The sequence below is a fragment of the Apostichopus japonicus genome, chromosome 3, assembly GCF_037975245.1.
Source record: "Apostichopus japonicus isolate 1M-3 chromosome 3, ASM3797524v1, whole genome shotgun sequence".
NCBI classification, from domain to species: Eukaryota; Metazoa; Echinodermata; class Holothuroidea; order Aspidochirotida; family Stichopodidae; genus Apostichopus; species Apostichopus japonicus.
Genome location: NC_092563.1, coordinates 16888443 through 16913093, shown reverse-complemented (window position 1 = coordinate 16913093; position 24651 = coordinate 16888443). Strand labels below are relative to the sequence as shown.

General features: G+C 37.0%; 2 protein-coding genes and 1 long non-coding RNA gene across 6 annotated transcripts in view; 2 read left to right on the top strand and 1 right to left on the bottom strand.

Moving 5' to 3' along the window:
• The window catches only part of LOC139965226 (astacin-like metalloendopeptidase), an 8844-nt gene extending 4672 nt beyond the window's left edge, over positions 1 to 4172 (bottom strand). The window contains exons 1-3 of the mRNA XM_071967388.1: positions 3979 to 4172; positions 2210 to 2340; positions 1039 to 1202 (exon numbers count right to left, since the gene is read on the bottom strand). Coding sequence (XP_071823489.1) covers positions 1039 to 1105 — 67 coding nt within the window. The 5' untranslated portion in view covers positions 1106 to 1202; positions 2210 to 2340; positions 3979 to 4172. The remainder of the gene's footprint in view (positions 1 to 1038; positions 1203 to 2209; positions 2341 to 3978) is intronic.
• A 3574-nt stretch (positions 4173 to 7746) lies between these two features.
• Positions 7747 to 14854, top strand: LOC139965215 (uncharacterized). Of its 2 annotated transcripts, none has more exons than XM_071967375.1 (3): positions 7747 to 7862; positions 10148 to 12184; positions 13039 to 14854. In XM_071967375.1, exons 2-3 carry the CDS (start codon positions 10160 to 10162, stop codon positions 13120 to 13122), a joined length of 2109 nt encoding a protein of 702 aa, XP_071823476.1. In that variant the 5' UTR covers positions 7747 to 7862; positions 10148 to 10159; the 3' UTR covers positions 13123 to 14854. The 2 variants fall into 2 exon arrangements, with proteins under 2 accessions (XP_071823476.1, XP_071823475.1); XM_071967374.1 differs by having other exon boundaries at positions 7815 to 7963.
• Positions 14855 to 18597: 3743 nt separating this feature from the next.
• LOC139965225 (uncharacterized) lies at positions 18598 to 23328 on the top strand. 3 transcript variants are annotated; one of them, XR_011792182.1, is made up of 4 exons: positions 18598 to 18999; positions 19825 to 19994; positions 20661 to 20818; positions 22140 to 23328. It is a non-coding gene; the product is annotated as an uncharacterized lncRNA (long non-coding RNA). The 3 variants fall into 3 exon arrangements; XR_011792181.1 differs by lacking the exon at positions 18598 to 18999 and adding an exon at positions 19017 to 19221; XR_011792180.1 differs by lacking the exon at positions 18598 to 18999 and having other exon boundaries at positions 19761 to 19994.
• The last annotated feature ends 1323 nt before the right edge of the window (positions 23329 to 24651 follow it).

Below are 24651 nucleotides of genomic sequence, written 5' to 3'. Positions count from 1 at the left end.
ACTGGTATTGTTTCGACAAATAAAAGTTTGAGATATGAGAGGTGAAAGTCCCCATACTAATCGTCAGTAATTTTTGAATAATTTTATTATTTTCACCAACGAATGTGTATAAACAAATGCCTTGTTCACCTTCAGTCTTGATGAATTACACATATAGTTTGTTTATGTCATATTCTTTTAATTTCAGTAATCAAACATTATGACGACAAATGCAAACATGCAACAACAAGAAAAAAAGAAGAAAGAACCTAACCCAAAACGGCTATACAAGAACAATTGTTAGGCTATACAAGAACAATTGTTAGGCTACACAAGAACAATTGTTAGGCTATACAAGAACAATTGTTAGGCTACGGCTGAAGACTTTCAACAAGTCTAAGTCTGACATTATCGAACCATATGCGTTCCATTCTTTCCATATCGATTACAATCTGTATTTTCTGTATATTTGGAGATGTTTTTTTTTAAACAAATGCTGAATCTAATATTGTTGCTCTTTTAACATGACCGACGGATGGCATTGGTTTCTGGGTCAACATTGCTATTACCATTCTAACTTAAAAATATGAAAATGCAAATCGTTAAAGTTTCAGATTAATTGCAGAGATAGAAAGAGAGAGAGAGGGGGCTGTGTTTGTGTCAGTCCTTAAACCTTTTAGACGGGTCTAAATTGTGGAATGACACCAAGTCTATTCAAATGAGTCGAAATACATGATCATATTCATGATGAAATGTTCACATTCATGCATGTTTACATGTTGACATATTGTGGGAAACCAATGCAGTTTCTTATATTAAGTAAAGTTGTGGACACCAGCTCTTATAAACCACAGTTTCTCTCTCCACCTCTGGCTTACAAACCACATGTTTCTTTTTTTTCTTTCAAGTCCCCAACGATTATGCCGTATATTAGTTTGAAGTTACTGTTAAAAATTGGATGTAGGCTGATTTGTACATCACGGATCTATCAGTATAATAAACTCATATTTAATGATATATCTTGTAAGAAATATAGAAAAGAATAATGATTATACTTACCAAATACAGGTTTATGGTAAAGCCATAGAGTCATTATAATTGTCAGACGTAAAATGTTCCTTTCCATTTTGGTCTCCTTCGTTTGAACGGTTAAGCTTCGATCTGGATTTATATAGCCTATGTAGTAGACAGACTATGCTATTCATTCAGTTTACTGTCAAACCCTTTGATGCAAGGCGAAAATAATATAAGTCAATATTCAAAGGAATCAAAAGGCGTAAAGAGTATATATAACATAAAATGTTAAACTGCAATGCGGTGCAATTACGGGCAATTACGTGCAGTTATGCCCAACACATCCGTGTTTTGAGTCAGGTGTAAGGATTCCAGCTATGAACATGCGTTATATATATAAATATATATTTATATATTAAATATATATATATATATATTAAATATATATATATATATATATATATATATATATATATACACACACATATATATATATACACATATATATACCCATATATATATATACACATATATATACATAGTAAGCACTGTTCAACTAAAACAGTATAAAGTGGGAAACACGTTCTCTTGTTCCCACATGGCCTTTTACCTATGTCAAAGACAAAGGGGCATACTAAATATTCAAAAACCTATGTATGAAATCTGTCAATTTATTTTTATTTGTTTTGGGTGATATGTCGTTTAGTATTTCTTACAATGCTATGTTTTAGTCTTTCAAACCTTTAGAACTCTTTTAACCTCCTACTGAGTCAGAGTAAAGAAGGCAACCGCCCCCACCCCTCACACACACGCACCCTTAAGAAGTAGATGCTAATGTTATATCACAGCACCCAGGTAGTACAGTTCAAGTTTGACATCCCTGCAAACCTCACTGCATTTATTTAGTATTTTGACATATGCAAGCTTGAAATTATATTATGACAAATCTTGGGGTCGCTATATGGTATTGGGTATCTGCAAGTTCATAAATCTGTTTGTTCAGCAAAAAAACATGAAATATAATATATCATATGTACTTCATTCAGATATCTTACTCAATTAATAAAGTATCGCATAATACCTATGCATTCTTAATAACAACCATGCACATATCATATTTAAAGCACAGCTCCATGATATTTTTATTAAATAGGAAGCATTGATCTGACATATTAATTTATTACACTGTTGAAAAGGGTTTTTTTTTGTCACAAACCTTTTCCCCATGGTTAGTTCCTTTGGCATGTTTGGTGCGTTTCTTAAGACCTCCCCAATTTCAACGGTCATGCCTGGTTGCTTATTTACATGTGAGCATCTCCTTATACCGTAGATTCTGTGAGCATGAAGCTAAATAAATGAAATAAATGAAATGAAAAATCATCAGATTCAGGATGTGCATGAAGAAACAAGATATTTATTCTTTGGCGTCTAGTACACCAAATACTACAAGAATCATGCATGTCCAAACAATTTGTTGCAATTTCCAGCTGGCATTTTTCATCAGCTAAGTAATTTTGACATTGTAGAAATAGCAGAATCATATTAGCTACATTTCAGTTTGTGTAGGGAATTTTCTTTTTTAAACGGCAAGTGCTTGTACATTAATTACATCTTCACTATTTTGGTGACCTCCAATATCAACATTTAGCTGAAATTGAAAAGCAACATGTTATTTGAGGCAAGTCTGATGAGTTCACTCAGTTAAAATATGAATGATGTTGTATAATAAAAGTGCTAGCTCAGTGGTTAACGCCGATGCCTTCCAATCATGAGGTCCCCCGTTCGAGTCACTCCAAGATTAATGTATGTTGTCCAGTTACAGAGTTGTTGACAATTGAAAATTCATACTCATGGACGTTAAATATGAATGTAAGAGACTGACCTCGGTCAGCTTGCGGTTTTGATAATCCAATGAGGCTTCTTCGCGAGTTCATGATTGCAGGAGGATCTAAAAATACATGATCATAAACCTACTGTACAAATCATCATTCTGCAAAATGTATTTGCTAACGTAGTTATAAGTTAACCTAGGTGTGAATGAGATTGTCATGAATCAAATTCCTCAGAGAAAGCATTGAACAAGGTACAATTACTTGTTAGTCTAATCAATTGGTAATTGCCTTTCTCCATATGGTTGAGTATATCCATTAGGAAAGCATAAGTTAAACCTGTAGTTGTATGCTGCCACCAGATAACATCTCCCTGCAGTGGGCTGCCTATAAGCACACTACAACATCATTCTATCCCACGTACATTGGGGTACCATCTAGGTGTTCATTACATTTGTCTAGGCAACCATCTCCATCTTACCAGTAGGTTATGCTAGCGCAATTGTCTTACAGTAAATTTAACAGCCGTAAATAATTTTGATAATGATCCGAAGAGAAATACATTATGTATTTGATACAATGGATTTGGTGGTACAATTTAATATTAATAACCGTAAGTCAACAAAAACACCGATATCAGGAATCATTTCCGTAAAGATTGATATCATTAACAACCGTTGAGCAACCATGTCAATAGATTTATGGAACAATAAATCCATGTTTGGTTATAAGTTGAGAGATGGATGGATCGGTGTGCATGTGGTCGGTAGTAGAAGTAAGTAGTAGGCCTATACATACAGCTCAGACCAGCTCACTGTGACCCGAACAGACAAAAAAAGTGAGCCTAATAATGGACAGTCATTCGAAGTACCACTGTACACAAAAATTAAAATAAACCTCACAACCACCAAATATCGACCAACGGGAACATATCCTAAAAGACAGTTAGGCCGTAGGGCCTACATAATTTATATTTGTTTATTACATACTCAACAACCATAACATTGTAAATATAAAACAATAGAGTAAATTGCAAATATGAAACAATAGAGTTATACTAATTGAATGACCATATAGGCTACTATAAAAGGGTTTGCCTTTTGTTTGACGGAATAGACTACCAGAATGATAGTAGAACACCATGGGTATGACTCACCGCTTTTATCATTTAATAAATCCCTTTTCCTCAATCCACATTCCTTGCGAAGAGATTTCACCTTCCTTTCAGACACTCCCAAATAATCTGCAATGTCTGCCTCTTATCAATCCTCTCTCAATCAGTAAACCCCTCAACTTATTTCCGTTTCCGTCGGACATTCTCGAATATAGTACCTGTGCCGTAAGAAATTCTCTTGTGGACTCATCCGCAATTCGTGCACGGAAACAACGGTAACGACGATATGGTTAGCTCGAAAGATATACGAAAGGCTCTGGCTCAAATCACAACCGTTTATACAGATCTGGTTCATATTATATAAACTAGTTCAAAATGTTGAAGCGCCAATACTTCGTTGCATGATATTACGTTGTTAAATGAATTGATGCCTTTGGATGATTACGTTATGTGAAATAGCGCCGTCATCATCTGTTGTCAGATTGTTATAATTGTGTAGTTTACATAGGCTTCACTGACGTGTGTATATGTTGCTATCATATGCAGTTTACCCTTCATTAAAATAATTAACGATGACATTTCAGACAAAAAAATGACGTTGTCATACTGAAATATGATATTAATGTATTTTTTTGGAGTCGTTGTTATACTATTTTACGTAGCTGTTGTAGACATTTATCTTGTTGTTGTTGTACTCAAGTATATATGACATCAAATCACGTCGTTGTCATTTGATATTATATAGTCATCAATGTAATAAACGTTGTTGTTTGATTTTGCCCTTTTTGCGTTCCATATAGCTGTTGAACTGACCACATCTAACCATGTACTAACAAACACAGTTGACCAATTACTGAAGAAGCTATATATCTTAATCTCCTATTTCCTAATAACAGCACTGTACTTGAAATTGACATGCATTATCATAAGCTACTTTCTCTACAGTAAATGTATCAGGGAAACAGAAAACACAGATAATTTCCATTCACAGTACTGTGTATAACTTACCAGAAATGTAGGTAGGAAATCTGAGTGACATTTTGACAACAACTTAAGAGGTGCAACTCCCTAATATTTACATTACCGCAAGTTAAAGCAAGACATTGCAGACATTAAAACCCCCTACTGGATGTTTACTCTTTACAAGGCACAGAGCACTTATACTTGGTTTGTCTCAACCCTTATATAATCACCTACAGCATGACCTTGAAGTACAGTACCCAGGCAAAAAAAAAATGTCGAAAAGCAAACCAGGCACACATACACATACACACACAAAATGAGGATTTTTCATTCAGAAATAAGGCAAAATACTCTTCCTAAATTTTCCAGCATGACAGGTTCTGAGTTATAAGCTGTCAAAGACGACCTCCTTTTGTAAATCGGAGAAAATTTACAACGTCATTAATTAATATTGAGAAAAGCTAACACTCTGAAATGTGTTAAGTTTTAAGAACTTTATACTTATAATTAAAGTAAAAAAAGCTCACAGTTCTCATATGGTTATGTTGGCAAAATTTGGCATCAAAATCCTTTATATGCTGAATCACAGCATGAAATAGCAACTTTAAAACTGCACAACTTACCAACATATTACAGGAAAACATTGTAGTCATTTTTTTTTTATTGTTTGCACTGGACAAAATAACCTTTGAAAGAATCAGTAATCGTGAATTCTGTGTTTTGACCTTAGATTAGAAATTTTACCAATGGACGTACATATTAAATCCCATGCATGAGAATTTCCATCAGTGGTTTACTCCGTGTCTGTGGTATCAATGTGTGTTGGCGTTTTAATGATATTTTTAAAAATCAAAGTAAACTCGGAAACATCGAAAATATTTTACAAAGTCAGCAAATTGCATTTTGATTTCAATAAAACATGATGATGATATTTTGAAACCGTTTATTCTGTGTTTGGACCTTAGTTGAGACTTTAAAAATAAATGTAATTAATTGTAGCAAACATTTAGTGCAATGTGTAACCAACTGTTACGTGGGAATTTACATGGGAGGTTTGCTTTGTGTGTGGTATCAATGTGTGTTAATCTTTTCATGATATTTGTACAACATCAAAGCACACGTTACATCGAAACATTTTAAAACTTTAACACAACGCTGTTTGTTTTAGATCAACATTATGATGATATTTTGATGATATTTTCTGTCTTTTGACCTCAGTTAAAATTTAATAATTTAAAATTAATTAATTAAGTGATAGTTTATAGTTTTGCCATGTGTAACCAAGATCGGTGATTTGGATCCGTTTATGTGGTATCAATGTGTGTTGATGTTTAAATTATATTTTACAACATCATAGCAAATGTTATATCAAGAACATTTTAATAACTTCAGAACAATGTTTTTTAGTTTTTGAAAACGTTGTAATGTTGTCTTAATAATGTTATGTTTTCAATAAGTATCGGTAGATCCTGTTTTGATTCAACATCTATACTTGCGGGCTGATTGGCTATATGGTATATTGGCAAGGGAATATTGATCATATTTGCAGTTCCTTGGAATATTTTGTGGTTTCCTAAGAATGGTTTTAAAGTATCTGTAAAACAATTTTGTAAATGTTATATAGAAAACATTATTTAAATGTAAGTAAACCATTTTAATGTTCTGAAATGACATATGTTAAGCGTTATGAAACCGTTATACAAAAATATTTTTGTATGACATTTCTAATATCTTTCAAAATGGTTATAAAAACGTTATGTGTTTGCTGGGTAGGTTGCTTATTACATAAGGGCACAATGTCGTGTCTGGTAACTTTTCGGCGGTACCATGGCTTCAGCACATGTGTTGGGGGGGGGGGTTATTCGATGTAATCCCTCCCCCAACTGTTCGTTGCCCCCAAATGAAATTTTAACATGTCCAAATAAAATTTGGTATAGGCAGATACAAAACTATATGAACACCGCAGCTTGGCCCCTTGACTCGCTGCGATTAATGTTAGGCGATTAACGTCATTCTGTGCCCCCAATTAACATTGCTCTCACTTAGCGTTACCACCCCTTGCCCCACTCCCTCCCACTTCCGTATGTCTAGCGACGTCATTGTTATAAATGACATACATGCACCTATTTCCTCTCAAATGTCCCCCTGATGTTTGCCTTCTCTTGATGTCTTGGTGTGCGAGCGTAAATTGCTAGACGTATGGATAACCGTATGCAGTCTGTAGATAACCCCTCTCCCAAATGTTTGGTGCCCCAAAATGAAAGTTTTGCCATGCACAAATAACATTAGGCAGACAGATACAAACTATATGAAAACCGCCAATTTTGTCCCATTGAAGCGATTAACGTAATTATTAGCCCTCATCTATCATTGCTCTCACTTAGCGGTCCCACTCCAACCCCCTCCCCTGCCACTTCCAAATGTCTAGCGATGTCATTTTCAGGAGCCTATAGATCACATGCACGCACCTATTTTCCCTCAAATGTCCCAACATGTCCCTCTGATGTTCACTTTCTTTTGATGTCACGGAGTGCGTGATTGAAATGATATACGTATTGATTATGCAGTCTGCAGATACCTCGACATACACGGAAATTCACGTATCCTGTAAATGCCCAACATTTATGGAACGCTAAAAGACCACAATTGGCGTTGCTACCCTAAGCAGGAGATTAAGCACCTCCGGTTTAGGGTAGTTGCACCTCCTGTGTAGGGTAGTACGAAATCTTGTTTATGATAGCAGCACCTTCTGTTTAGGGTATCAACGCCACCTGTGGTCCTTTTGGCGTTCGATACAATATAACAGTATAGGTTCACTCCAAAGTAGTTCAATTTCTATTGTTCATTCCAAGCACTGTAAATGTAGGGTACACATAGTGTGCATCATGCTACCGCATTGAAGTTACTTATTCCGCGTTCCTACATATAGTTGGAGAATAAACTCAGTAACTATTTATTTTCAAGTAAGTTAATTGATTCGAAACGATCACTTATACAAAACGCTGATATTTTCTGTTACTATATACTCTATATATACTTATTGTGAAAGAACCGTGCTGCTGTGGTAAGTAATCTATTCTATTACATTTTGGTTCCGGGTTGCAGTTTGACTGGTATACGCAAGTCGTTTTCTCGTGTAAAACATGTATAGGTCTATATGTGTAAATACGTGTGTGAGCTATGATGTGATAAAACACACAAAGTATGTATGTGTGTATGTGTATATGCGTGTATGATTTGTATGTGTGTATGTTGTATGTGTGGGTGTGTGTGTGTATGGGTGTTAATAACATCCTTCCTTCCTTCCTTCCTTCCTTCCTTCCTTCCTTCCTTCCTTCCTTCCTTCCTTCCTTCCTTCCTTCCTTCCTTCCTTCCTTCCTTCCTTCCTTCCTTCCTTCCTTCCTTCCTTCCTTCCTTCCTTCCTTCCTTCCTTCCTTCCTTCCTTCCTTCCTTCCTTCCTTCCTTCCTTCCTTCCTTCCTTCCTTCCTTCCTTCCTTCCTTCCTTCCTTCCTTCCTTCCTTCCTTCCTTCCTTCCTTCCTTCCTTCCTTCCTTCCTTCCTTCCTTCCTTCCTTCCTTCCTTCCTTCCTTCCTTCCTTCCTTCCTTCCTTCCTTCCTTCCTTCCTTCCTTCCTTCCTTCCTTCCTTCCTTCCTTCCTTCCTTCCTTCCTTCCTTCCTTCCTTCCTTCCTTCCTTCCTTCCTTCCTTCCTTCCTTCCTTCCTTCCTTCCTTCCTTCCTTCCTTCCTTCCTTCCTTCCTTCCTTCCTTCCTTCCTTCCTTCCTTCCTTCCTTCCTTCCTTCCTTCCTTCCTTCCTTCCTTCCTTCCTTCCTTCCTTCCTTCCTTCCTTCCTTCCTTCCTTCCTTCCTTCCTTCCTTCCTTCCTTCCTTCCTTCCTTCCTTCCTTCCTTCCTTCCTTCCTTCCTTCCTTCCTTCCTTCCTTCCTTCCTTCCTTCCTTCCTTCCTTCCTTCCTTCCTTCCTTCCTTCCTTCCTTCCTTCCTTCCTTCCTTCCTTCCTTCCTTCCTTCCTTCCTTCCTTCCTTCCTTCCTTCCTTCCTTCCTTCCTTCCTTCCTTCCTTCCTTCCTTCCTTCCTTCCTTCCTTCCTTCCTTCCTTCCTTCCTTCCTTCCTTCCTTCCTTCCTTCCTTCCTTCCTTCCTTCCTTCCTTCCTTCCTTCCTTCCTTCCTTCCTTCCTTCCTTCCTTCCTTCCTTCCTTCCTTCCTTCCTTCCTTCCTTCCTTCCTTCCTTCCTTCCTTCCTTCCTTCCTTCCTTCCTTCCTTCCTTCCTTCCTTCCTTCCTTCCTTCCTTCCTTCCTTCCTTCCTTCCTTCCTTCCTTCCTTCCTTCCTTCCTTCCTTCCTTCCTTCCTTCCTTCCTTCCTTCCTTCCTTTGGGTCACTTTCCTTTTAATAGTCAATCATGCAAAGATCATTAAAAACTTAAATATAATCAAAATTGCCTTTAAAAATTTTACTAGCATGGTATGGGTCAAACACATTCTTTATGCACACGACCTTCTATTAAAGAGCTTCTAATTTGTCCTCAATATTGATAAACTGTCTTTATTTAGGTGGGGTGCGTTAGAGGTGGGTTAGTGACTCAGTTGCCTCTTTCCTCCAGACATTTTGCCGTTACCACATTCACTACACGACCATGTTTCCATTATCTAGTCATACTTTTCTATTTGGGCTACACCTGTTAGACTGTCAGATAGCTAATAGGATTAAAATTGTATCTTTCTGTTCCGAATGTTCAGATTAAGAAAACGTCAACATGAAAATGATGGAAAGTCATAAGGGGGGACGTATTCGATGTATACATCCCCAAAAGTAATATTACACTGCATTCCGTGACTGCTGACAATTGCACCTTCCTATACAATTCTTCCTTGACGTAACAAAAGCGCGTAAAGTAAATGTAGGCCTACATAATTATTTAAACACTTGAGTGCAGATGAGACCATATGTCGATGTGACATTTCCTTCACTACAACGAACACATGTCTAAGTGTAGTTAGAGTATCAAATTTCAACGTCGGGTTTGATCTTCTGATGTAATGAAGAAGAACTAAAGGATTGACACAAACGTAATATAATATTATGAAATATATATTTGGTACCGGAATCACTTCACTTCAATCACTTGTATTTAACAAAATGTACTGATTAATTTATCATTACCGCACATACTGAACATAATATAACCTCTGCTACTTATCTTTGGATTACTCGTTGCTCACTCTTTCCTCTCCTTCAAAGGTTGAACACACAATGGCGTCCAACACCTCAAGTATGATCGATGAGATATTGTCTTGCCCAATATGCTTGGATGTCTTGGATGCTCCAAAGATTCTACAATGCTTACATCGCTTTTGCACAAAATGTCTTGAAGATACATTGAGGACCCGAGCTCCTTTGGCAGGATCGTTCCAATGTCCGATTTGTCGTCAGGATACTGACCTACCACCAGATGGTATAGGAGGAATCAAGAATGACTTTGTCATGACAGCCATTTTGGAGAACCATAAGCTTGAACAAGAGCTGAAGCAAAAGAAGAAGGAACGAAGCTGCAGCTCATGTGATGAGATTAAGTTATCTGAGGCATTTTGCGCTGATTGCGGTGGGTTTCTATGTAAGGAATGTTACCAAGCCCATAAGACCATGAAAAGCTTAAGAAACCACGTAAATATTATCCTTTTGGAAGATTTACAAAGCGGAAATTTGTCTAATTATGTTGACAAATTTACTTCGATTCACAAAGCCCCTAAGTGTGATCAGCATGCAGATCAAATCTTATACTTCAATTGTATGACGTGCAGTACTTTAATATGCCCAGTTTGTGCACCAGTATCGCATAAATCACATGCCATTGAAGAAGTTGCAACCAGTTTTGCCAACATCCTCAAACAACTAGAGGAATTGTGTAAGATTTCAAGCGAGGGCGATAAAATACTGAGAAACCATTTGCAAACTGTGAATGAATTACAGACACGAATCGAGACTGAGGCTGAAAAATGTTTCAGTGAAATTCGGTCAGATACGTCCAAAGCTGAGACTAAGATCACATCTGAAAAAGAAACGCTAATTGAAAAAATAGAGGACGAAGCAAAGAAAAGACTGGAGCATCTACGTCATCATAAAAATGATGCAGTGAATACTGTGAAAGTAAGGAAGGATACCTGTTTAACAGCTCTAAATGAGATGAAAAGTAAACTAGAAGAAGAGCTGATGCGTAGTGAAAATGCGAAAAGAAGTGCAGCTCTTTTTAGTGAGAAAACGGATATGTGGTCAACTTTAGTCGCTGCCCCTGATGTGGCAGCTGCGTTTAAATCCGTCAACATATCTAACGATGCCGTCCCGTTTCCAGAGAAGTTGAGAATGATCGAAACTACTGCTAAGAACCTGTCTGATTGTTTTCCACTCGTCGAACTTGAAACGGTACCTAAAATCGAGAATAATAATTGGAGCATTTGGAAAAAGTTCCGCCTAAGGGAATGCTCAGAAAATAATTGGTTTCTCTCATCAATCAGCCCTACCTCTAAAAATCGTACCTTCGTTGCCAGCATGCATCGCGAAAAAGAATATCTGTTATTAACCGTAGATTTAAACAACATAGAAGATACAAAGAGCGTGATTTACGAAGTAGCATCAGACATGGATGACTGGAAAACTGTTCCTCCGAGCTTCTGCTGTTACTTGAATGAAACTTTGACGATTATTTGCGTTGGTCCAGAAATTGGAATTTTTAGTCACAATGAAACGTTTACAGGTGCTTTGGATAACACGAACATTCCAAAGTGTATTACAAACTTAAAAGGTGTAGCAGATACAGCCCTCGTTGTATTTGAAGACAGATGTTTAAGGAAATTAAAGTTTTTTAGAAGGGGATATGAGATTTCGAGGTCGATAACAACGAGATCGTTTACAACAGATAAAAACATCGAAACACCTCTATCTATTGATTACTACCAGGGAAAGATCATGGCTTGTGACGGTCATAAAGCTGTTGCTCTGGATAGAAGAGGTGCCTTTCTTCATGAATATTCATATGGAATGACCAAACGTCACCCTCAGTCAATTTGTGTGGATCGTTTCGGATCTGTCTTCATTTTGCAACATTTGCCTTTCCAAAATGGATCCTACAGATGTGTTGATGAGTTCACTTTAACCGGACGTTTTGTGACCTCGTGGAAAATTCCTGACAATATCACTTTCTTGGCGACCGTTCCTGACGCCACAGAACTTGGCACGGTGATAGCGGGTGCACCAGACGGAACAGTAACATGTTACGTAAGGGTAAGGATCAAACATATTCTCTGTCATTATATTTTGTTGTTTTCATGATCTTCATATTCGTATATGTAGAATTCTGTCCTCTCAGATTGCATAGGAATATGAACATGAGGGAGATAACATATTTAATGGTTTCTTCAGACTCAGGAAATATTACATCATCGAGCGGCATGTGTACTTACTATTTATCCTTTTCTTGATTTATTTCAATGTTTATTTTCTGTGACGGAAAAAATAACGCTGAATCTAAAATCTTGATTCTCTCAACATGACCTAAGTGATAGCATTAATTTCACTTTCATTGCAACACTAGAAACAGTTCACCTTGAAAGTTAGAAAAGGAAAACAAAGATATGCAAAATTCTTCAGAAAATGTTTCCAGTGGCACTATGACATGACGGATTTACAAAATGACAGCTCCCGCACAGGACTAAACAGTACTGGCCAGGTTAAACTAAATCTCACAAACAGAACAAGCTTTTTGTAAACTATTTGGGGGAATCACAAAGATCTGTGTCATATAAGCTAAGATAAGATTTAATTTAAGATGAAGTTAGGGTTTATTGTCCTCCTTAAGTCTTACCTGTAATCCTCAAACTGTTAAAGTATACAAGAAAAGTTAGTTACATTACCATCATGGAGTGGTTTCTTGTGTAACACTAAAATCATAGCTTCGTTACACACTTACTAAATAAGCAGTAATCGTGAACGTTTTCTCTAAACGGAAACAGCATACACTCCTTTCAAGAAGGTTCATGGTGCAGGATGCTTGCAAGAGTACTGAACAAGCACTGACTTTGAAATATCAAAGATATTGAAAAATTGTCTTTTCTTCATCTTCTTTGTTTGTCTTTCAGACTGAGTATGGAAGACATCTCACATCTCTGATGAGAACAGCGGAGGAAAGAACCACTGAGAGCATGAAAAAAGAAGGAGAGTGAGATTTCGCGGACGAAAACTACAATTTCGTGTACAAGTGATAGTAGAGATTGTGTATATAAACTGGGGGTATCAAGTATTGAGAATTAGTGCAAGAAGGAGAACAAAACTAATATTAGTACAAATTTAACAATAGATAAGATACTCTCTTTGATACTGATTATTAATTCTAATAAATACCCTTTCGTTTACGCCATTGGTTCCATAGCTGTTTACCTGAAAGTGTTTCACATATCATGTATTGCTTCTTTTAGTTGATTGTACCTTCTTTTTTCCCCTTTTTAAGCAATCGTGATACTCTGATTCAGATCTCTGTCAATAGTACAGATTACGCACATTGGGACCGATGTGACAACGCCCTGTGTAAAAACGCTGAAGAGCACCCACACTGAACATTTTGTGTCTCACAAATTTAATGCAACAAATTCTTGTCGCATTTTGCAAAACAGTTCGGTTCATTTTCTAAAGTTTTCCGGAATGAATTTGATGATGAAAAGTATCGCATATTATATTTTTCAGTATCTTACGTTTTCTTTAATGACCAAATTTTGGAAGCATCAGAATGTGACAAATATTCAACAACAATAGTGCACGTTAAATAAGTTTCAAATTTTTTTAAGGTCTTGTAATTGTTCCATGAAATATAAACCACTGAACTTTTGCTTTGCTTATCAAGGCTCCGTCAATTTCCATTTCTGATCATTATTTTTCTCTGTGGACGATTGACTTACACAATGTAGCCAAATGAATTTTGAAATATATTGCTATTTGATGGTAAAATGTATTGCTATTTGATGGTGAAAGCTATTACGATAGGTAATATCTATCAAATTTCTCCAAAATTCAAAAGTATGCTTATCTGGATATGATCCCCACGATTTGCATATTGATGCAGAAAATTAACAGCACAGTGTTAAAAACCAGTTGAACCACTGAACAATTCTTGCCAAACGTTTATCTCTACCAAGGATTGCTGTAGTGTATTATATATATATAATGAGTTTATTCCGGTTTGGACAAACATTGTATTCCTTTCATTTTACCTGTTATCGGGACCTCCCATCCCCCCCCCCCCCCACATATTTCCCTCCTCCTACTTTCCAGTTTTATTTACGTCACATTCTTGGTGTTTTACATGATTGTTTCTACTCATAAGCTAGCGAACCTTCAGCTGCAAAATATTGTTTAACCATTAACTATTAAATCTAAGCAAGGCTCTGCAAGGCCATAATGAGGTTACCAACGATACCATTAATGGTTTATTCATTAGCTCCTCCTTTGACATCACGTTCTTGTGCAAACTATTTTAACTCAAATACAAATTGGTAATTGTGGCTTATAATAATCACAAGAAAGATTCATTTGAAAACATTTTGAACTTACAGGTAAAGAATAGACCGAAGTGTACCTTTAACATGAAAATTTCTGAAAATCCGACCCCTAATGACCTATTCATACTTGACAATTATTATGATCACGTTTGCATACATCCACATGTCTGTCCGTGGACGAAGAAACATTTCAAAAGAATGAACTAAGCCGACCCCTAATAACCTTGCACATAAAAATCCTGAACACATCTATATGTCTCTTCATCACAAGTCATCTCTGTCCAAGTTTCATTGAAGTTGTACAAGCAGGTTTTTTTCAATTGTGGACAGAGAGATGGATTGAAATGAAACTTTTTCACATAAACAGCTGCAAGCATATTCCTGATGTGCAGCGTCCAAGCCAGAGAGCCTGATGTGCAGCGTCCAAGCCAGAGAGCTGTGTAACTTAGCAGCCTCTCTCAATTTGTCACCTCCTCCAGGTATTTTGGCATGATTGTACCAATCTAGGAAAGGAATGAAACAATCAACGTATTAAATGATGTGTTAACGAACTAGGATGAAAAAGAGGATTAATGTTTTGCAGTCTACTAGTTTGTACCAAATATTTTCAAACCTTTGCGTCAGTTCCGGTTGTAGAAAAGGAATAAATTGCATTAGCCTGTCTTTTATAGCAAGTGCAAAAACATGCTGTGTTGGCAGCCAGTAAAGGATCACGATTCTTCACGGTTGGTTTTCCTCTGATCTTTCCGACGAACAAGAAAATGGACACTTCAGTACACACAGTCTGTGTTCATGAAGTTTCATAATAGGCTAAGGTCAAATGTGTAGTACACGATAGTCGCAAGTACTCTGTTAACAACAATTCCATTACAGAGATTTTCATGCTAAAAATAGTGAATGGTGGTTTCTAAATTCCTTGTGATTTGCTTGGATCATAGCCCTTATCATTGTCTGCAGGCATTCTTGCATATATAGTTCTCTATGAACACAAAGGGTGTTGTTTAAATGCAACTTCTTGTAGCTACATGGTAACGAGTCTACGGCAAACTTCGCGGTTCAGATTTGACAATAACTTTGTTGTTGAATACTGTTGTTGTATACTAGTTACAGCTTTCATCATTTGATTTTATTGTTTGGCACAAGCCAGTTATTGCCAGGGGTCATTATAAATAAGTATTGTGCTTTCCTGTAGAGGTATTTAAAGTGCATGTTTTCATGGAGGTCTGTAGGGACGCAAATTTTTCTGAGTGGACGCAAGTCGTGTTTACATTAAATCTTGGTAAAACACTCAGTGAATAGTTATAGACATTGTATGTGTATGGCACTGCTCATGATTCATCATGTTGGGTTGCAGGAACTCTCTGATATTGAAAGATGATTTCACTTATCGTTTCTGATCCGTTCCAGAAACAGAGGGTCAGCCCAAGGTTAACAGCATGAACATTGCAGCAACATAAACGAACATGTGGAACATGTGGTTTGCCTACATGCACAGTACAGCACTGCATACACGTTGTACTCCAGCTGTCATATGTGCGTGCGGCCGTGAGGTAGAACGCAAGCGTGGTTGCGGCTGTCATGGTCTGTAGTGTACGAAGTACGATACTTTTTGTAAACATTAGTGCATATGTACAGTATCCACATTCTGTCTTTACTAACTAACAAAACGGGGTAACTGCAAGTCAGCTAAAGTGTCGGATTTCCCCTCATTACGGAACGTACCAAATATGTGATTTATTTCTTTCGCTGTTTCTGATATGAATGGGGGCGATACCAATAAGATACTAGCACTTATGATGGGGCAGATTTTGATTCTAAAGAAAGGGATTTTCCGAGTTTTGTTCGAAGTGTTGAACACTTTCGGCAAATTCTAGTCGTCTGTCGGACAACCTAAACAGTGCTTTATGTTGTCCGAAGTGAATTTTGGTCGTCTTGGACGATCGAACGACCGATAAATTTGCTACCTGATAGCTTTGATCACAGTAATCGCTAAACTGTCTGCACCAGTTAGACTGAATGACGTTAAACAGAGACTCTCTTATTACAATACAGAACCAGCTGCAGCAGCTAGGTCACTTCTTTTTCTTGCAACCATTTCATAGTCACAAAAACTGGTCATATTTGACACACCTCAACTAAAGAGCATGTTCACTTGTTGCCTTTTTTATACTAAAATATATATACAATTTAATGGCAAATCTTCTGTAGTAAAGCATATCAGTGTTTTGGTATGGAGATAATTTACTTCTACTTGATAGTATTCAGTTGCATTACATTGAACAGTGCTTACCATCCCAGGGCTAAGTAAACTGCAGCCAACAGTTTTTTTCTTAATGTAGTTTGCAAAGGTATTGGAAGTGCCAAGGTTGTATTTCATGTACTGTACTCTGTCATGGCTGTTAGCTCCTCTTTGGACAATCGTCTATTTCTGCCAAAACAAAATGACACATAACAGCAGATAGGAGTTATTTATTTCTGCACCTAACAGCTGCATGGTCACATTTGTTAGAAAATATTTTAAAAGTAAAACAAAATCAATTCTAAGGGTCTTTATTTGAGTTTTGTACCATGTTTCAATACTTACCAGCTTATATCTATATAAACATTCCTCTTTGGAGAGATGTACGATAAGGCAGTGACATCTCCAATGCAAACTGTAATGTGTTCATTTTTGAACGTTCAGAAAATTAATGCCATAAGCAGTCCCTGCTATGGGAAGTTCAGTTTATTGAGATTTACACCAATTTCATGATCTGCTGTGCCTAAATTGAATATATAATCTGCCTTACTTACAGTGCTCTAAGACCTTCTTGTTAGGAGTATAATCGTAGTATAAGAACAGCATGAGATGTAATAATCTAACAATTCATATTCATGTCTGTTTTATATTGTAAGGAGTACAAGGAGTGCAAAGCTGTGACCTAGTTATGTGGTGTTTCATTTTTACATTTCTCATGTGAATAAAACTTACATGTGACTAGGGTTAGACTATACCTATATCATTGCATGTATAGGCTTAGCCTAATTAACTTACATTTCAGCCAAAACCTGTATGAGTTTGACACACCAGTACACCCCCCCTCCCCTACCCCAAAGCACTGATTGTTGACCAATATAGATTGAAGTGTAGTATAGATTAACCATACAGTAGTTCCATGGTTTTATAAATGAATAGAATAAATTATCATTTTCCTCAATAAATTTCAAATTATCAATACATATAACCTAATATAGCTTAATTGCAATAGCCTAGCCTGGGAAAGTTTTACACTAGGTTATTCTAGACCACTGCAATGAATGCATCACATGCAAAAGCAATATTTTCTTCTTTCGCTGTCGGCAATCACTATAGTATAGCCATTACCCCAAACATGTAGACCACTAGTGGTCTTAACATATCCACTGTTTAGCCCATGCCTAGTCTTTTTAAAAAGCGAAGGCAAGCTACGGGTTCTAAAGTGTGCTGACCCAAGCGTAAAAATTGCTGTGTATAAATGCGTGGCTTTCGTTAGGTGTGCCCTCAAAAGTTACCGTACACCACAATTACTCGCATTCGGTAGAAGTAGAAGCGCCCGTGATTTAGCGAAGGTCTAAGTCTTGCTAAGTATAAGTATGACATACAGTAGGCATACACTTTCGTAGTTCCAGTCCTGAAGGTACTTAATAATAGCTATAGGTTATTCTATATCTCATAGTCAGTATTGTAAATAAATACCACATCAGGAAAAGTATCTGTCCTAACCTAGCCTGACAACGTAATGGCTGACATTAGGTTAAACTTATAATATCGCGCGTACTGACTGTATCACAAAATTGACATGATCCCGGTATTTCACTTTTACCTTTAACAAACATTTAATGTTACTCATACCCCGTTGATCTAGCGTGAATTTGTTTGCCATAATTAGATGGTTATTTACAAATTTCTTAGTTGTATTTGACAGTTTCGCCGGTGTAGCAGTACAAACTGTCGCAAATATTCCATATTCAGTATAAACTGTCCCAGTCCCACTGGGACAGTTTATACTGAATTTACCAGTACATTTAGTCTCCCGGACCTTTTGTACAATGCCAGTTGGTACAGACTGTCTCCCAGGACAGTTTATGCTATGATGAAACGAGGGAGGACATTATTTGTTGGTCGCGTATTTGGTTGTAAATTGTGTCCCCCTGAACACTACGTCCGCATTAGCATGTACGTTCGAGTAGCAAAAATTTAATTAGTAATGGACTCTGGCAGTATCCGTATTATTAGCAAACTGTCGTATTTCGGCTTCCGTATATTTAGCAGTAAACTCGTGCGACAACTAAAAATGGAAAAGCTAACAGAAAACGTGAGACAAATTGCAGATATTCTAAGAGATGAGAGCTATCCAAGTGGGTTTACAAGAATAAAACAGAGAAGGATCTTACGGAGACAAAGTCAGTCTTTCAGACTGGCTGAAAATGGAACTCTTGCATACCGAAAATAAAGGAAAGTTTTGCTATCTAGGGCTTCTCAACTCGCCCAAATCGAGGCAGCTCATACTGACTAGTGACATCTATTAGGTAATGTCTGTAACTTACAGTATAGGATACACAATATGGTATTGGTTGTTAAATGGCGAACGGCCATTCCACAGTTAAACTATAACCAGGCCTCTAGGACCGATTGGTGCACAAATCATGATATTCTTTTACCACGTTTGGTTATAGTTGTAAAAACTCATTCGCAAAAGTCAAGCAATTGCTTATGCAACATTATAATCAGTTGTATGCTTGAGCAAAGTTGTAAGTGCATGAACAAAGTTGTTAGGGCCTATTTCTTTTCGTTTTGTTTACCCAATTGTCTTAACAAATTTTTGTGAAAATTATTATAAATTTCTACCCTTTATCGCCCTGCCTATCATAAAAGATAACAACAGATCACTAACGCTTACAGAGCTAGTCTGGTTTGCATGCATGGGACACTATAAAATGCTATTATTGGACTATAGCATATAGCCTAGCCTACTTCTAGAGGAAAGTGGCACTAATACTGTACATAACAAATTCACGTTCATTAATTTTGGTTGGTAAGAACAGATATTGAAGGCCTGATAGTACTTTTTTAGGTATGGCATATTCTCTACATGCCAAACCTCACTGCAGAAGAAAACTCCTTAAATATCTATAGACCCCAAATAGTGGCCATGCAATATGTACAATAATGGGAATATTCCATTTCAACCACCGATATAGAGTTGTAATTCAATTTTAAGGCACTTCAGCTAGAACTACCAATCCTGCAGCCCATATATTTGTGTGTGTTTGTTTGTTGTTTTTTTTGGGGGGGGGGGATGGGCAAAAAAACATGATATCTCCTTGATCATGAATTTTCTTATCTCTTTGAAGGTGTTCATCTTTGCATAGATAAACCAGACAACAGACTATGTCTAGATTCTATTGGAAAACTATCAACGTTGATGTAACAAGTTATGTTCAACAGGATGTCAAAGCGTCATTGTCCTGTAGACCTACGAACAAGTCTCCATAGCATTCCTGTAACTGGATTATGGAAACAGGTAAATTCTCAATCTGTTTTAATTGCACAAGATGTCCACAGTATGCAGTGAAGGTTTAGTATAGTTAATGTCACTCTTTCTGGACAAATTCAACATTTACAAGTTTAAAGGTAGTCTGTATTGGCCCTAAATTTTGGCCACTTTAATTGCTAAAAGTTTTCAAAAAGTACTTTCCAAGGGGTAATAACCCTTTAAATTGTGCTCAGACATTCTAAATGATGACACGAGATATTGAATGTCCCAGTGAGGTAAATTTCCTCCAGGGAAATAAACATACTTAAAGAATTTTGTCCATAGTGAAAATTTGGCATATTTAAGGCCTATACAGCATACCTTTTAGCCACACTCTGGCATAACTGCAGAGCAACCATCAATATAGGAATATAATTGCAAGTTGCAAAAAGTGGCGTATCATTTTTCTGGTTTAGTGGTTGAAGAGATTGTAAATATATGGTACAGTATGGTGTAAGTTACATTTTCATGTTTGCAAGGTAAAAATAATTGGCCTAAATCCACCAACACCCTGTTTCGATCAGATATCCCACTGTTTTTATCTAGATCTCTGTACAGAATGAAGCAATGGAATAGAACAACAGTCAAGGCAAAGCATGCAACTTGTAATTGTTTTTGAAATTAGCACCTAAATGCTGTCTTCTTTCTTAACAGGTTGGTGTAGATCTTATTGGTCCTCTACCAGTGACAGCTGCCAAGCGACTGTACATCATAACACTGTCTGACTTCTATTCAAAGTGGCCTGAGACTAAGGCAGTGCCTGAAAAGACTGCAGCATCAACTTCTTATTGCATTACTGATGTGATGATGAGGTAAGCATGTCTTAAAAAGTGAATAATTTTCTGTAGTTAGTTCCATTATGAATGGCATCATATCTGTTATTTGTACCATGCAAATAACTTGTAGTGCATGGCAGAATGCTGTGTTTGAGTATAAATTATTTCCAAATAGGTATTAAGCATACAGAAAGATCACGAAGGTAGGTGAGAACAGAGAAAGTGTACTGTAAATCTTTGCAGGTTAAGTCCCCATTAACAAGTTTATATGTACATAGTTTTTGTTCCTATATTTACTTGCAAAGTTTCCACCTTTGGTTCTTAAGTAGCATATAGCCTGACAATTGTCGTCATTTGATTTACATCCCCAAAAAGTGATTTTGGCTGGACATGTTTCACTGCAGCAGACACAGTTTATTTGTTCAAACAAATGATGAGTAAATAATTAAGACCACATTCCACAGCTAGACACCACCTATTGTGTGTTGTTTTTCAAAAAGGTGTTGGACAGTTTGATATTGTAACCACAGGGAACTTTTCTGTTTAGAAAGTGTGAACTTATTACCACTTGTCTGTTTTGACAGGAATTTCGACAAGATAAGAGAGATAATGTATCAACTGAGTTTTGGTACCATTTCTCTGTTAGGTCCGTTGTGGAAAATTGCTAAATGTGTTTGTGTGTGGTGGGGGATATTTCCTGAAACCTGGGAGAGGGACCCCTTTTTCTTTGGCAAAATAAGGCAATGTTTAGGTCTCTTGATGCAAAATGATGTATAATAGTACATTTTACTATAATAATGGTAAGCTAGCATTATTTGTTTTTGCATTTGGGTCATACAGAGGGTGTTTTGAACCCCCCATGGATCCTGATTCAGGACAATTAATGTTTGATCGGCATTAAACAGTCATACCATGCACACATACATCAATAGAGCACCAAAAGGCATCAAATTTCTGTTGTATCCTAGCTTACTCTAATTTGATAAATTTCTGATATTAAATTTAATTAATATGCCCCAAAGTTGTATTGGCTCATGTGGTTAAAACTTTTCAGGTTTGGTAGTGAACTGTACAATATAGCGCCAAAATTATGACATGCAATCTCCAATTAATAAAATGGAGCCAGTAATCCCATAAACATGTAGGTGTCACAATAAAAGATCATCAAATTAACTCAATGTCTAAGCATAGTTCAGTTGTACACTATACAGTCTACACTTAACCAATATGGTGAATGTTAATTATCTTTGTAGTGGAGCTTACACATAACTTTTCAAGATGATAATTTATTTTATATATGACTTACAGTGTGGTATTCACTACTCATAATATTGCTTTCAACTTTTATTTTGCACAGATTTGGTTGTACTGATATCTCATCCCAGACCACCAATGGAGGGAGTATGTATGAGGTTAACAGAAGACATGTCTAGACGATTTTCTTAGCAGTTAACTTGTTACCGACAATAATCTTGTCTTTCACTCTAACATATCATGAGAGAAAATTGCGTCGGCTGCTATACGTTTAAGCAAAGACAGGCCATTGACTTTTCACTGCCAGTCGTAGTCGAAGGGATGTGACGCTTGAAATTCTTTATCACCTCATTACTTCATTAAATAACAAATAAGAAGGCGTGTTTCTTGGTTCTGGAAGTTGTGTTCAAGATAAGTTCTCATAGTAAAACATATAACCGACCATATTCTTCTTCCTGTTGTAACTTTTGCTGTTATGGATTTCTGTGTAAGTCTTAACGAAAAACCCATTGGATATATGAGATTCAGCTATTTTATTTGTAATTAACAATCAAGATTAAATTTTTGACGGTATCAAGTTGCACATTAAAGCATTATATAGGTAATCCTACTGTTTGTGGAAAGCAGTTAAATGGGGGGAATTCTAATAGGGAAACTTCTGCATGGTTTTATTGAGGTCTTTACCAAACTCTAAAGAGGATGTTCTTCATGTGGATTATGAGAGTTTCAAGTACATATTGTTTGAAGAAGAGTGACAGTAGTATATCATTCTAATCAAGCAATACCTCCCTGCTTGAAGGATGCTCTAGAAAGCATGGATTATCTTTAGTTGCATCAGAGCTACAAAGGGAGAGTCATCATTCCAGTTAAATTTCCCCATGCAGGGGGTAGGAAGTGAGGGTGGGCACACAACATCAGAGGGACATTTTCTCATTCCACAACCACCACTCGATATGCTATAAACCGATACACACCGGCCATATCACTTAAATATGATGTATGATGTGTTAGTATGTTATCAATACTATTTATTGAGATTGTTAATTGTTAAACGTGCTATAAAAAGATATGGGATGCCATTTAAAAATAGTATGTACAGACAGTGCCCCCCCCAGGCTCCTACCTCCCAGATCCCATGTATAATCATTTTTCACTCTTTGCCCAGTCTGATATAGATTCAGAATATTGTGTTTGTGCATGACTATCATCCAATTTCATGTTTTGATTTTTACTATATTAACTTTCTTTTAACAAACTTTTCTCTACAAGAATGACATATTTAAAGTGTAAGAAACATGATGAGACAAAAAATCTTGCATATTGCATCCTGCTCTGTCCTATTTGCTTTATTCTTTCCCTTGTTAGGCTTTGTTTTGTTTCCTGTATGTTTGCAGCTCTTTTGAAGAGGGTATCGTTCTAATATATCTTTTCTAATTTGAACCACTTTTGTCCAATAAGAAACATTCATAATAAGAAACAACGAACCTTTATCACTGGAATTGCCTGGAATGCCATTTGTCTATACAAATGAAAATTTGCTTCACGCATGGCCATCACAACGGGGCAGGGGGTGGGGGAATGGCCCTCCACCTTGTTGAGAGGGAGAAAACCTTGACGATTGAGTGACAAAAATAAGGAAGGGTAAAAAAGTAAACAATAAAGTAGTAATGAAAGTCAATAAATAGGTGTCAAGCCCATACGGAGAGGGTTGGGGCAGTGTTGACATGTTCAAGGTCAGAGAAGTATCTAGTCCAGCTACTTCATGGTTGTTATTAGCAAACAAAAATATTTTGGAACTCATCACAGATAGGTCACAGACTTAAGAAGACCCCTCCCCAGGACACAAATTGGATAACTTACCATCCCAACTCCCCCCCCCCCCTTATCCGTAACTTGAAAACACCCTCGGTTCCCGTCCTATAATGAGCTTTACGCACGGATGAAATTTCATATTGCCATGGCAACTCTCGTAGACCCATAAAGTACAGTTACCATACTTGCCAAAACTTACCCACTGTGTGTTAGGGAAATACGGCAACAATAAAGTTTGGACTCCTAAAGTTCGTAATATTTTACCTCTGCAATTATCATTTTTTGTTGTAGCTGTTGCATTCCCTATCCCGTACCCGCCCTCCGTTGGGAGGGGGGGGGGGAGTTAGGTTTATACTATCCCTCCCTCTGTTAAGATGACTATGAACGCAATGTAGTTGCCGAATACAACATGCAACATATACGGAGGATGAAATAGCAGCAATCACAACAAAAACATGATTAACATCTACAGATGGAAGACTTGTTTCTTTTTCTTCTTCTTTTTTTTCCCTTCTATTTTTTGTTTTGCAGCAACGCACAACGTCTCATTTATTTCCTGTAACATTTAACTCTGATGTATGCATCTGCTCTAATTATTAATATAATGAACTCAATTGCCATTTGAATGTCGAAATGCTTAAATTTTATGCGGGACAAAAGATGCTATGAAGTATTTGCGGACATTCTGTTCCAGGACATTTCGTCCGGTGGGACTATATTTGCTGTGAGGGTGGGACACAATTTTCAGCAGATAATGTCCGACCGGACTAAATATGCTGGTACAAAGTGTCCGCGGAGACACT

Bases quoted from the DNA above. Each gene is read 5' to 3' on its own strand.
- LOC139965215 (XM_071967375.1), top strand. From the start codon at position 10,160: ATGGCGTCCAACACCTCAAGTATGATCGATGAGATATTGTCTTGCCCA. The intron at 12,185-13,038 runs GTAAGGATCAAA...TTTGTCTTTCAG, and splicing joins CAGTAACATGTTACGTAAGG to ACTGAGTATGGAAGACATCT.